Source organism: Pelophylax lessonae (genome assembly GCF_965119305.1).
Source record: "Pelophylax lessonae genome assembly, chromosome: 8".
Classification (NCBI taxonomy): domain Eukaryota; kingdom Metazoa; phylum Chordata; class Amphibia; order Anura; family Ranidae; genus Pelophylax; species Pelophylax lessonae.
Window position 1 is genome coordinate 29,570,340 of NC_138775.1, and position 14,446 is coordinate 29,584,785.

The 14,446-nt window shown below is 47.0% G+C and overlaps 1 protein-coding gene and 1 long non-coding RNA gene across 4 annotated transcripts in view; one reads left to right on the forward strand and one right to left on the reverse strand.

Annotated features, from left to right (window-relative positions):
- KBTBD12 (kelch repeat and BTB domain containing 12) overlaps positions 1-14,446 on the reverse strand; it is a 152,728-nt gene that overhangs the window by 107,943 nt on the left and 30,339 nt on the right. For all 3 annotated transcript variants that reach the window (XM_082265984.1, XM_082265982.1, XM_082265983.1), the window contains exon 3: positions 9,458-9,728. In XM_082265984.1, coding sequence (XP_082122110.1) covers positions 9,458-9,728 — 271 coding nt within the window. The remainder of the gene's footprint in view (positions 1-9,457; positions 9,729-14,446) is intronic.
- LOC309561919 overlaps positions 1-14,446 on the forward strand; it is a 39,477-nt gene that overhangs the window by 3,062 nt on the left and 21,969 nt on the right. The window lies entirely within an intron of this gene.

The window sequence follows — 14,446 nt, forward strand, 5'->3', positions numbered from 1 at the left end:
CTCTCTCTCTCTCCACTTTCTCCTTCCAGGGTTTCAAAGCCAACAACCCAGGGACAGGAAGTGCATACATGATATATTTAAAGGCATATACACATTCAGACTGTAGAGGGTGTCACAAGTTAGCCTGTAGTTTTGTTTGTATACTCTTACCTCCTTGCTGCAGTGCTTATATTCTTCCTCCTTTCACATGTGGTGTTTGGCTTCTCTGTTCTCCTATGGGCGTCACCTGCTCCAATGTGGGTTATATCCTTTTCCTGTCTATTACTTCCTGGGTCACCTCTCTGTGTGCTTCCCTATATATACACATGCTCAGTGCACTGCTCCTTGCTTGAGCAACTTCACTGTTCTCTGAGCTCCCATCTGTGTACCCCTTGGCTATTGTATCTGATTTCCTGTGTACTGACCCGGCTTTGTTTCTTCATCTATGTTCGTCTGCTGCCTGTCCTGACCTCGACTTGTCTCTTGGATATCCTTAAAGTCTCCTGTTTACTCTGCACATGCCAGCAGTCTCCACATCTTCAGCTGGGCCTACCTGAGTGCCGCAACCTGGTTCCAGTCTGCTGCAAGTCCATCCCCACCATCAGGGGCCCTGGTGAGGAAGCAGGCTGGGGCTTAGACTCCGCGCCCTGGGGAATCCTGAGCTGGGGATCTATAAGGGCTCACTACCACAGACCCGCTGACAGAGGGCAGGAGTTACATTTCTGAATTGCTGAATGACTAAGATATTAACCCTACCATTCACTGCTTGGCAATTCAGAAATGCAGCCAAGTCACGAGCCCTTTGATTTTTCATTGACTTGACAAAAAAAAACATACATACAGCATATCCAGGTAGATAATTAATGTGCAGATCGCCAAATCATTTCACTCCATCGCCAACTGTAGGCAGTGCTTGGACAAGGTCCTTTAGCACCCAGCACCCTTAGTGGAAGGGCCAAAGTGCACTCTTCCCCCCCATGAGCTGTGTAGTACCCCAACAGTAGAGGTTGCAGATCTTGCACCCCCATCTTGCTGAAGCACCCAAGGAAGTCACCTCTTTTGCCTACCCTTTGGCCTGGCCCTGGCCGTAGGACTTTAGCAGACGGGATAGGCAGCTCCAAGCGGTGAATGGTAGAATGAACATTTCAGTAGGCAAGGCCTTTTCCCTGAACAGCATGGTTTGCAAGTCTTGCCTTTTTTGTACCCCCATCCTGCTTGAAGCACCCAAGGCAGTTGTCTCTTTAGCCTACCTTTTGCCCAGCCAGACTGTGGGACTAGGAGCAGGATAAGGAAGAGGGTGGCATTATGGCAGGGGGATGGCAAGGACTGACAATTTTAGAGGTCACATCATAGCATTGAATCAATAGCTCCCCCAATGCTATTATGTCCATTGCACGTGGTTGCAGTACAGCCTGGGGAGGACTGGGCCACGGGGCAGGGGGGCAATTGCTCCCTGGGCCGCTCTGATACCCTGTAAAAAGGCTGCACCGCTTCTGCTACAGACATGCCTAAAGGATTCCTGGTGAAGGGAAGTAAAAAGTCCCCACTGCTGACCTATTGAGTGCGGGATGAAGACAAGGACAGAGCGCAGGCCTTCCTCCCCAGCATTGGATGAGGTAAACTGTGTCGGAGCAGAGGCCAGTTCCATGCACCACTGGAGACTTTCCTCCCCCGGCCAGCCCCAACCAAGCTGTCCCAGCTTAACCCAACTGCGCCCTGCTGGCCAGGTTGGGAACCAGGGTTCAGCCGGTGAGTAGAGAGAGCTTTAACCTGGAATGGGGGTCAGGAGGAGGGCAGGAAGGGGGTTGCTGCACCATGGGCCTCTGGTTTGTACTTGCCCCCTGGGCTGAAAGTTGCCAGTCTGCCCCTGAGTGCAGCTCCATTCACATGAATGGGTTGCTTTCGACTGCAGTACTGCCCACCTGAATGCAACATGCTGTTTAGTTATGGCATTAGCCCCAGCAAGTGTACGGCCCTGAGTGGCTGCATTTCTGGGTTTAGGTGAGCGGTAAGGTAACGGTTAAACTGCTAATCAACTGTCTGTTTTACTGCCCCCTGGTGGTGCAAACAAGCCCAAAAATTTCGCCCAGACCTGCTACTTGAATGAAATCAAATCCACGATTAGAAATTTCATTCATTCAGATAAGAAACAAGAAAAAATTTCCATTCTCACTTTTACATTTTTTCATCACCATGGTCAAAAATGATCATCGATTTGCCCGCACTAAGTATTAAAATTGAAACAATAGTTCTGAAAATGAACATTTGTGAATGAAATTCTACTGGCATCTGGCCAGCTTACCCGGATATTGCCTGGGGCCATAGTTTACCAACTCTGGGCTGCTTGCCCATAAGAATGCAAATAATTTAGCTGAAATATGTGACCGACTGAGAGCTGCATCTCCTAATAGCATGGGCGGACGGCTTCTATCCATCGCATATGGCCTTCACTGCCGCCCGCTTCCAGCATTTAAGGAATTCCCCTTAACCTTACTCTCCATGCTGAGCCAGATGGCCATTTGGCCCCCCGGGGCCACTCCAACTGGCTGGTTTCTACTCCCCCCCCCCACCCCCATCCTTGGCATACAGAGTGAGTTGTGTTTGTCATTTTTCTAGCCTTGGTACTCTATAAATAACTCCATCCATTTCTTGACAACTTGTCATGGTATCATGAATCCTTAACTGTGTCAGTCCTGGAAGGAAGATTCCCCCGCGTGCCACCGATTGCCTTGTGCTCAGATTGGGGCAGGCAGGTAATTAGCAGTGTGCCTGCTCAGCGATTCCCTCTTATCCCCCCTCTTCCTCCCACAGCTTTCTCCTTTATGAGATACGATTCAGAAATAAAAAAGATCAGCGACTGCCAGGAAAGTGAGCCTGAAATGGGCAGCTCATTCCTTCTTTCACAGATCGGTATAAAATATAAAATAGCGGTGGCAATCACGGCTAAGTGCCGCTCTCGTGACAGCAGAGGAAACGTTCCAGAGATGGCAATTTCATAGCAAAAAACAAAATATGATTAAGATTGAGGTTGAAAAATATCTAAAAGAAAAATGGGATTTTAGTTTTTTAGCCCTTACTGCTGGCACTTTAAGGGGTCCTCTACACCGGAGGCTGGTAGGCGGGCTGCCTATATTGTTATTACCAGACGTTAGGGTGGTCACCTGATTGGGTGCTACTTCTACCGACTTCTGACCATATAAAGTGACTGGGAGCAGCTGGTGACAGCGAGATCGCAGTGCTAGGGGCACCAAGTGAACCAGCACAGAGCAGGGGTGCTCCCCTTTAAGGGGCCCTCTACAACAGACGCCAGTAGGCAGGCTGCCTATCATGTTGTCACCAGACGTCACAGTGGTCACCTGATTAGGAGCCCGTTCTGCTGACTCCTGACCATATACAGTGACTGGGAGCAGCTGATGACAGCGCAATTACAGTGCTAGGTGCACCAAGTGAGCCAGTACAGAACAGGCGTGCTCCCCTTTAAGGGGCCCTCTACAACAGAGGCCAGTAGGCAGGCTACCTATCATGTTGTCACCAGACGTCATAGTGGTCACCTGATTTGGAGCCCGTTTTACTGACTCCTGACCTTATACAATGACTGGGAGCAGCTGGTGACAGCGCAGTCACAGTGCTAGGTGTACCAAGTGAGCCAGCACAGAACAGGCGTGCTCCCCTTTAAGGGGCCCTCTACAACAGAGGCCAGTAGGCAGGCTGCCTATCATGTTGTCACGAGACGTCACAGTGGTCATATGATTGAGAGCCTGTTCTACCAACTCCTGACTATAGACAGTGACTGGGAGCAGCTGGTGACAGTGCGATCACAGTGCTAGGGGCACCAAGTAAGCCAGCACAGAGCAGGGGTGCTCCCCTTTAAGGGGTCCTCTACAACAGAGGCCGGTAGGGAAGCTGCCTATCCTGTGGTCACTGGCTGTCACAGTGGTCATCTGATTGGGAGCCCATCCTACCGGCTCTTGATTATAGGCTGTAACTGGGAGCGACCAGTGACAAGGCGATGATGGTGCTGGGAGCACCGGGTAAGCCAGTTTAGAACAGGGGTGCCAGCTGTATGCATATCTGTGCAGCATGGCAATAACACTGCTATATGCGTACGGCTGACAGAAAGGGGTTAGAGGGTTAGTTCAACTCTTAAGAAAAAATGAAAGGGTGAACTAACACCCTACACCCGTGGTGCCCAACCTGTTCTCTTCTGCAGCATATCCCCACCAACAATGTATCCTGTCCTCACTCTCTGATCCTCATTTCCTCTATTAGGTCTGTAGTCTCTGACAGTCCTCTCAAGCATTACATATATTGAACATTATGTGCGACCCTTTGGTGATATCAGGGGCCGCATGTGAGGCCCGTTTAGCTAATAGGTTGACAACCACTGCCCTACTCCCTTCCCCACCCCTTGGACACCACTGTACTTACCTCTGGGGGATCTGTCAGTGCCCACATTGCAGGTTTAGCGGTCTGGGGATTTGAAATTCCCACTCTCCTCCCTCATCTCTGTGCAGGGCTGCTGGGACAGCCCAGAGCGATGCTCTGTGCCAATCAGAATTGCTCTGATCAGTCCCGGAAGTGCTGCTAAAAGAAAATGGAAAAGAGCAGGTTTTTCAAATCCCTGGACTGCTACTCGAGCTGTGTGGTCACTGACAGCTCATCACCTATGGAGTTAAGTACAGTGGCAAATTCTTTAACTCCTTTGCCCCGGCGCCTCCTGGCCCTTTAAGAGGTTTCAGATGATGGAAGGTGGGGTGGGGATTATGATCATGTGACCGCGGTGATTGGCTGCCATGGCGATCACATGATCAGAAAGCTCCCAATCACAAGAAGCGATCAGGAGCTTTCCGTCAGCCACCGGAAACCGTGCCAGGAATGAGCAGGGCGCGCGCTCTTGTCGGCTAATTGGTACACAAATATGCGACCGCTTAGCACCAAGGCCCACCCGCAGAGAGGCCGCATATTTGCATACTGTCTAGGGGTTAAAGTAGATGTAAACTCGATTACTAAAATCTCATATCAATGTAGCACCCTCAGTAGGTAGTTGGCTCCTTTACAGGAAGAGGAGTGGTGGTCGATGTGTTTGTGCTTTGCTGTGCAGACCTCCAAGGTCTGGGTCTATGTTACCTCCCCCTGGCTTCCAGAATTGGCTGAATAGTTCTGGAACTTAGAGAGTGGAGGAACAAAAGCCTGATTATTTATGGAGTTTCCACCAATCCCTGGGGAGGTAAAGCCCAGAAGGTGGGGAAATAGGCCATAAATGTTCAGGAGCCTGCCAGTGAGGGAGCTGATTTCAGGGTACAGTTGTCTGGAGGGGGCCCCTGTGCTGGGGGGGGGGGGGGCTCTGCCCCAGGGCAGAAGGAAGGACAAGAGAGAGAGAGAAAAGACAGGGAGCCGCAGGATGTCTCACCCCTTTGCCAGCCTCAGCTAGGCTTAGCTGAAGCCATCCTGACAGACAAGATCCGGTCTGTGTAGCAGAAAGTCGGTACAGCAGCCTCTTGAACTTTAGGATTCACCAAAAAGGGACTCAGTGAGTAACTTCTGTTTTCACCACACCCCAAGCCTGGATAGAGGGGCCAGCAGGATGCAAAATCTTGCTTGGCCATAACCAAGGGACAGCTTAGAGCCAATACAAAGCCGTCAGAAGCCATTCCACACCTCTAGCTTGAGTCTGTAAGCAGGGACGGAAGGAGTGACATCCTTCTGTCCCTATCTTCTAACCGTGTCACCCTGCTACACGGGTTTCTAAGGCTCTATTCACACTGCCGCGACTTGTCAGGCGACCTGTCAGCCTGACAAGTCGCGGTCCGTCGCGGTCCATGCACTGCTACAGGACCCGTTCTAATAGGAGCGACACAAGTCGCTCCGACTTAGAAAAAGGGTCCTGTACTACTTCGGGGAGACCTCGGAGCGACTTGCATTGACTTCAATTATGTGAAGTCCGTGCAAGTCGCGCCGAAGTTGCGATGCACGGGACTTCACAGGTCGCCCTGAAGTCGTGCCGGAGTCGCGCCGCTTCAGTGTGAATGCGATCTAATGGAGAAAAAACAAGCGGCCGTTTCAACACACAGGACACAGGCAATGCTATGCAGCCATCTCTGGAGTGCACATGGGCAGGAGGTGGCTGCAAGTTGGCTGTAGAAGATCTTCAACACTGAGATGCAAAAACAGACAAAAGTCTCAGATACCTCCAGGCTGTTTTTCTCTTTCCATAAGCCTAAATATATATCTTCCTGTTTGCACAGACTTCCAGGAGCTGCACCAATGTCATTTATAGACTCCATCACTGTACACGTGACAAAGAGACTGCAGTGTTTTTACAAGCTCTGTACAGTATAATACAACTCCGAACCGGCAGGATATAACTTCAAGGTAAACAGGATCTTTATGACAAATGTGAAAAAATTCTATATACATCAGGAAAGGTTAAACTGGAAAGCTGAGTTTAAAAAAAAAAAATGGTATGCAATGATGTCATACACCTTCACATTCTGGAAATGTTTTCTATTAAAATATACACTCACCGGCCACTTTATTAGGCATACCTTGCTAGTATCGGGTTGGACCCCCTTTTGCCTTCAGAACTGCCTTCATTCTTTGCTTATTTTTTTGGGTGGATATGGGTGCCTCAAACCCAAGGGTGGGGACTTTGTGGGCAAGAGTAATTCGAGTGGTATTTGAAATAAAACAATTTATTTATATATAACAAATTACATAATATTTTATAATGGGATAAGCCCATTCATTCTTTGTGGCATAGTGTTGGAAACGTTCCTCAGAGATTTTGGTCTATAGTGACATGATGACATCACGCAGTTCCTGCAGATTTGTCGGCTGCACACCCATGATGCGAATCTCCCTTTCCACAACATCCTAAAGGTTCTCTATTGGATGAGATGTGGTGAGTGTGGAGGCCATCGGAGTACAGTGACCTCATTGTCACGGTGAAGAAACCAGTGGTGAGATGATTGGAGCTTTGTGACATGGTGCATTATCCTGCTGGAAGGAGCCATCAGAAGATGGGGACACTGTAGTCATAAAGGGATGGACATGGTCAGCAACAATACTCAGGTAGGCCGTGGCATTTAAACGATGCTCAATTGGTACTAAGGGGCCCAAAGTGTGCCAAGAAAATATCCCCAACACCTTTACACCACCACCACCAGCCTGAACCAGTGATACAAGGCAGGATGGATCCATGCTTTCATGTTTGCGCCAAATTCTCACCCTACCATCTGAATGTCGCAGCTGAAATTGAGACCCATCAGACCAGGCAAAGTTTTTGCAATCTTCTATTGTCCAATTTTGGTGATCCTGTGCAAATTGTAGCCTCAGATTCCTGTTCATAGCTGACAGGAGTGGCCCCCCGGTGTGGTTTCTGCTGCTGTAGCCCATCTGGTTCGATGTGTTGTGTGTTCAGAGATGGTCTTCTGCATACCTTGGATGTAACGAGTGGTTATTTGAGTTATTGTTGCCTTTCTGTCATCTGGAACCAGTCTTCCCATTCTCCTCTCACCTCTGACATCAACAAGGCATTTTCCTCCACACAACCGCCACTCACTGGATAGTTTCTTTTTTCGGACCATTCTCTCTAAACCCGAGAGATGGGTGTGAGTGAAAATCCCAGTAGATCCGCAGTTTTTGAAATACTCAGACCAGCCCATCTGGCACCAACAAAGTCACCTAAATCCCCTTTCTTTCCCATTCTGATGCTCAGTTTGAACTTCAGCAACTCGGCTTCAACTCTTCACCATATCTAGAGTAGGGATAGACCGATATGTTTTTTTCAGGGCTGATACCGATATTTTGATCACAATGTATCAGTATCAGCCGATATGGGCCGATATTTTGTACATTTAAAGTTTTGAAAAATAAAGACAATTTTTGACACAAATCTGGTACTGAACATGTTCATTTTTGTTTAATGCTTAATGGCTGTCTGGCACCCTGTGGTGGCTGGCTGGCTGTCTGGCACCCTGTGGTGGGTGGCTGGCTGGCTGGCACCCTGTGGTTGGTGGCTGGGTGGCTGGCACCCTGTGGTTGGTGGCTGGGTGGCTGGCACCCTGTGGTGGGTGGCTTGCTGTCTGGCACCCTGTGGTGGGTGGCTGGCACCCTGTGGTGGGTTGCTGGCTGGCTGGCACCCTGTGGTAGGTGGGTGGCTGGCACAGGGGTTGTGGGTGGCTGGCTGGTACAGGGCCTGTAGGCGGCTGGCTGGTACAGTGCTTGTGGCTGGCTGGTACAGGGCCTGTGGGTGGCTGGCTGTCTCGCACCCTGTCTGTGGGTGGCTGGCTGTCTGGCACACTGTGGTGGGTGGCTGGCTGTCTGGCACCCTGTCTGTGGGTGGCTGGCTGGCTGGCACCCTGTGGTGGGTGGCTGGCTGTCTGGCACCCTGTGGTGGGTGGGTGGGTGGCTGGCACCCTGTGGTGGGTGGGTGGGTGGCTGGCACAGGGGCTGTGGGTGGCTGACTGGTACAGGGGCTGTGGGTGGCTGGCTGGCTGGTACAGTGCCTGTGGGTGGCTGGCTGGTACAGGGCCTGTGGATGTGGGTGGCTGGCTGGCACCGGGCTGCTGTGGATGGGTGTATGGCTGTGATACACTCTCGCGAGACTAGTCCTGACTCCAGACGAGACTGTCCAAGGCGAGGGAGGCGGTCTAAGAAGGCAGAATGACGTCACAAAAATATTGGCAATATCGGCCAGTTCTGGGGCTGATACCAATATATAGGGGAAAGTGCATATCGGCCCCCGATATATCGGCCTTGCCGATAATTGGTCTATCCCTAATCTAGAGGCCTAAATGCATTGAGTTGCTGCCATGTGATTGGCTGATTAGCAATTTGTGTTACCAAGCAATTAAACAGCTGTACCTAATAATAAAGTGGCGGATGAGTGTATTTGTAATTTTGTAAAGCTGTATAAGAGGTGCACAAGAGAAGGCAAGGAAGGACATTATAATGATCCTGTATGGCATTTTAAACTTGAAGGAAACTAGAGGGCGCTCTTAATGGCTCAGGTTAATTATTCCAAATGTTGCAAAGTTGTCCCTAAAACAAACAGAGAGAGTAAGACCCAGTCCACACTAGCGCGACTTGTCAGGCGACTTGTCAGCCTGACAAGTCGCGCTCCCTCGCAGTCCATTGACTGCTACAGGACCCGTTCTAATAGGAGCGACACAAGTCGCTTTGACTTAGGAAAAGGTTCCTGTACTACTTCGGGGCAGCCTCGGAGCGACTTGCATAGACTTCCATTATGTGAAGTCCATGCAAGTCGCTCAGAAGTCGTGGTGCATGGGAATGCACAAGTCGCCCCCGAAGTAGTACAGAGTCGTGTCGCCCCAGTGTGAACCGACTCTAAATCTCTACAGCAATGAAAACCAGATAGAGGTTCTTTCCTTTTCTCACTCAATCCAAAAAGAAAATAAAAATACACTTTATACTCATTTAACATTTTCAATCTGTAAGGATTTTTTTTGCTACCAACCTGTGGAGTCCAACCTCCCATGACATAGAGCTTGTTGTTCAGGGTCACCACAGCATGGCAAGCCAAAGGAAGAGGCAATGGCGACACACTTCTCCAGCTTTCGCTCTCCGCCAAGTACTTGTCCACACAGTTGGTGACGACGTATCGGTTTTTGTGCTTCATTTGTCCTCCGATCAAGTAGAGGTCATTGTGAACACTGCCGAGGGCATACAACTCTCTGTACTCCGCGCTGCACAGCTTCTCCCAGCAGTAGCTGCCTCGGTTGTGATACCTGAGCAATGAAAACATGTCACAAATCAGCATTTTTTTTTATACAGGTATTTATAACAATGGTAGCAGAGGATTTATTTTATCGTTCTTATATATCTCTCTGACCAGGAAAGAAGATGATTCAATTTCATTCTGCATGCTCCAGTTCCTCCCTCAATCCAAAAACATGCCAACAGGCAACTGGCTTGCAAACAAAAATGGTCTGAGCATGTGTGTATGGCTGTTGTAGGGACTGTAAGCTCCTCGGGGGTGGAGACTAGTTCTTATTTTTCTGTAAGACTTCATGGAATATGTAACCCTATATCAATTAGTAAAATAAGTCACTGTTTTTGAGAGCCTGTGGCAGAAAAATAAGCCCGGGGTTAAAGAGTAAGGCCCCTTTCACTCAAGTGGACCGTTTAGATCCTCCTGTCCGTTTTTCTAAACTCAAAATAAAAATCGCAGAGGTGATCAAATACCACCAACTGAAAGCTCTATTTGTGGGAAAAAAAGAACACACATGTTATTTGGGTACAGTGTCGCACGACCGCACAATTGTCAGTTAAACTAAAGGCCCATACACGAAAAATCTGTAGGGAAAATTTGTCCGACGACCGATCTGCCGATTTTCGGATTGTTAGTATGGTGCTTTCGACAGCCGACTCCGACTTTTCGGCTGACAAAATCCTGATGTGCAGGCTATATAATTTTTGGCGTCCGCAACACAACGTCCGATTTTCGTCTCATTAGTACAGATTTCAACAGAAAAAAATCTTAAGAGCAAGACTAGGCATGCTCAGAGAGAAAGACCACATACAAAGCAATCCAACACATGACATCACTTCTGAAGTAGAATTCTGTCTTACGGATAAATTTGCATGAAAAAAACCTCTTCACTTTCCACATCAGACTAGCATGCCACAAAAAAACAGACGACAGATCGTTCGATAATCTGATCGTGTGTACGGGCATGAAGAGGGGTAAACCTTCCAGAGGGAAAGTGGTTAAAAAATGAAAAGTGCAAAGTTTACTATAAAAATGAATATACATAAAATAAAATGAAGCCATCATTTATCCCCTGTATTTATATAGTGCTGATATTACAAAAAGCATTACAGAGCACATAGAAGCATTCTCTTATTATTTTCAACCAGGGAATAATTTAACAATGAGAACTTCTTTTGATATTTGCACCTGTTTTATCTCTTATTTTAATTATCCTCCATGCAATACGCCATCCAAACAGCAAAGTTCAAGTTTGTATATTCCAGACATAACTAGACATCCCTAATGTTTACAGTATGTATATGAGAAGAAAAATGGCCTCATATACAGTGCATCCGGAAAGTAAAAGCTTCACTTTTTCCACATTTTGTTATGTTACAGTCTTATTCCAAAATGGATTAAAAGATTATTTTCCTCAAAATTCTAGAAACAATACCCCATAATGACAACACGAAAGAAGTTTGTTTGAAATCTTGGCAAATTTATTTAAAAAAATAAAAATCCCATGTACATAAGTATTCACAGCGTTTGCCACGACACTCAAAATTGAGCTCAGGTGCTTCCTATTTCCACTGATCATTCTTGAGATGTTTCTACAACTTGATTGAAATCCACCTGTGGTAAATTCTATTGATTGGACATGATTTGGAAAGGCACACACCTGTCTATATAAGGTCCCACAGTCAACAGTGCATGTCAGAGCACAAACCAAGCCATGAAGTCCAAGGAATTGTCTGTAGACCTCGGAGACAGGATTGTATGGAGGCACAGATCTGGGGAAGGGTACAGAAAAATGTCTGCAGCATTGAAGGTCCCAATGAGCACAGTGACCTCCATCATTCATAAATGGAAGAAGTTTGGAACCGCCAGGACTCTTCCTAGAGTGGACCACCTGGCCAAACTGAACGATCGGGGAAGAAGGGCCTTAGTCAGGGAGGTGACCAAGAACCGATGGTCACTTCCGACAGAGCACCAGCGTTTCTCTGTGGAGAGAGAGGAGAACCTTCCAGAAGAACATCCATCTCTGCAGCACTCCACCAATCAGGTCTGTATGGTAGATTGGCCAGACAGAAGCCACTCCTCAGTAAAAGGCACATGACAGCCCGCCCTGAGTTTTCCAAAAGGCACCTGATGTACCTGAAGTACATGAGAAACAAAATTCTCTGGTCTGATGAAACAAAGATTGAACTCTTTGGCCTGAATGGCAAGTGTCATGTCTGGAGGAAACCAGGCACCGCTCATCACCTGGCCAGTACCATCCCTACAGTGAAGCATGGTGGTGGCAGCATCATGCTGTGGGGATGTTTCTCAGCAGCAGGAACTGGGAGACTAGTCAGGATTGAGGGAAAGATGAATGCAGCAATGTACAGAGACATTATAGATGAAAACCTGCTCCAGAGCGCTCTAGACCTCAGACTAAGGCAAAGATTCATCTTCCAACAGATCAACGACCCTAAGCACACAGCCAAGAAAACAAAGGAGCAGCTATGGGACAACTCTGTGACTGTCCTTGAGTGGCCCAGCCAGAGCCCAGACTTGAACCTGATTGAACATCTCTGGAGAGATATGAAAATGGCTGTGCACCGACACTCCCCATCCAACCTGATGGATCTTGAGAGGTCCTGCAAAGAAGAATGGGAGAAACTGCCAAAAAATAGGTGTGCCAAGCTTGTAGCATCATACTCACAAAGACTTGAGGCTGTAATTGGTGCCAAAGGTGCTTCAACAAAGTATTGAGCAAAGCCTGTGAATACTTATCTACATGGGATTTCTTTATTTGTTTTTTTTATTTTTTATTCATTTGCAAAGATTTCAAACAAACTTATTTCACGTTGTCATTATGGGGGATTGTTTGTAGAATTTTGAGGAAAATAATGAATTTAATCCATTTTGGAATAAGACTGTAACATAACAAAATGTGTAAAAAGTGAAGCGCTGTGAGTACTTTCTGGCTGCACTGTATAAAGGATCTATGTCCATGGGGTTCTGTCCTCAACAGACTGCTTCTCTCCCATACAAATAACAACTTGATAGAGCGAATGAAATTTCTATAAAATAGTGGTCTTGGCTGTCCAAAATGAGTTGAGACCCAAATAGACCCAATAAGACTGGCAGGAAAATCTGATCACGTTCAAAAATCTTGCCACTGTTTTATTTAACCACTTTTGGCCCGGAAGGATTTGCCTCCTTAATGACCAGGCCATTTTTTTGCGATTCGGCACTGCATTATTTTAACGAACAATTACACGGTCATACAACACTGTACACAAATAAAATTGATGTCCTTTTTTCCCCACAAATAGGGCTTTCTTTTGGTGGTATTTGATCACCTGTGCGATTTTTATTTTTTGCACTATTAACAAAAAAACAGCGAAAATTCTGAAAAAAAAACAACATTTTTCACTTTCTACTATATAACATTTCCAAAAAAAAAAATATATATATATATAAAAAATCACAATTTTTTAACATTTTAGGCCAATTTGTTTTCTGCTACATATTTTTGGTAAAAAAAAAAAAATCGCAATAAGCGTATATTGATTGGTTTGCACAATTGTTATCGTGTCTACTAACTATGGGAAAGATTTATGTCATTTTTATTGTTTTTTTTTTTACTGGTAATGACGGCGATCTGCGATTTTTAGCGGGACTGCAACATTGCGGTGGACAGATCGGACCCCTAACTGACATTTTTGACACTTTTGGGGGGACCAGTGACATTGCTACAGTAATCAGTGCTAAAAATATGCACTGTTACTGTAATAATGCCATTGGCAGGGAAGGGGTTAATACTGTGGGTGATCAAGGGGTTAAATGTGAGCCTAGGGGAGTGATTCTAACTGTGGAGGGCGTGGCTTGTGAAATGATTACAGAGACCTGTGATCCTACATAGAAGGATCACAGGCACTCTGATCATTCCAGGAAGAAGAACGGTCGGCTGTGTTTACAACAGCTGACCGTTCTTCTCTCTCAGCAGGGAACGATCGCGGGTGTCAGGTGGCATTCGGAGCTGCCTGCCCTGTGCATCGGAGTCCCCGCGGCCGAGTGGGGGCGGAAGCACGTCGCTGGTGGCGCACGCTCGCCCCCTAGCTGCAGGCGAGCGACCGGACCGATGTATACCTACGTCAGTTTGTGCAGGAGGGGCTGCCTGCCGCAGTATAACAGCGGCAGGAGGTCCTTAAGTGGTTAAAGGGTAACTCCACTTTCGTGGGGAAAAAATAGCAAATAAAAAAATAATATAGTGTATTCAATTGCAAATTAGGTCATATTGTAATTAAATGTGTTTAAAAATTCCCTTTCCGTTTCAATCTGCAGTGCTGTCATTTTCTGTAAAATACAATATGGCAACCTGGAGGCGTTCTTTACACGGATGGTATACAGAATTACCCCTGAAAATATAATTTCCTGCTTGTGTGATTGGCTTACTAATTTTCCCAGAAGAAAATTAAGAAACTAAGAAACCAGATTTTTGGCATCCTCTGCAACATGAATGTTTTTTTTAGTGAGCAACGACATGGCAAATGAGGTTTAACATGGAGAAGTGTAAGGTTTAATCCTTCCACTTTATAAAACTCTGGTCCGACCGCATCTGGAGTATTCTGTCCAGTTCTGGTCACCAGGCCTCAGGAGGGATGTGTTGGAGCTGGAGAGAGTCCAGAGAAGGGCAACTAAACTGATTAGGGGGTTGGAGGACCTTAACTATGAAGAGCGTCTGCAATCGCTCGATTTATTCTC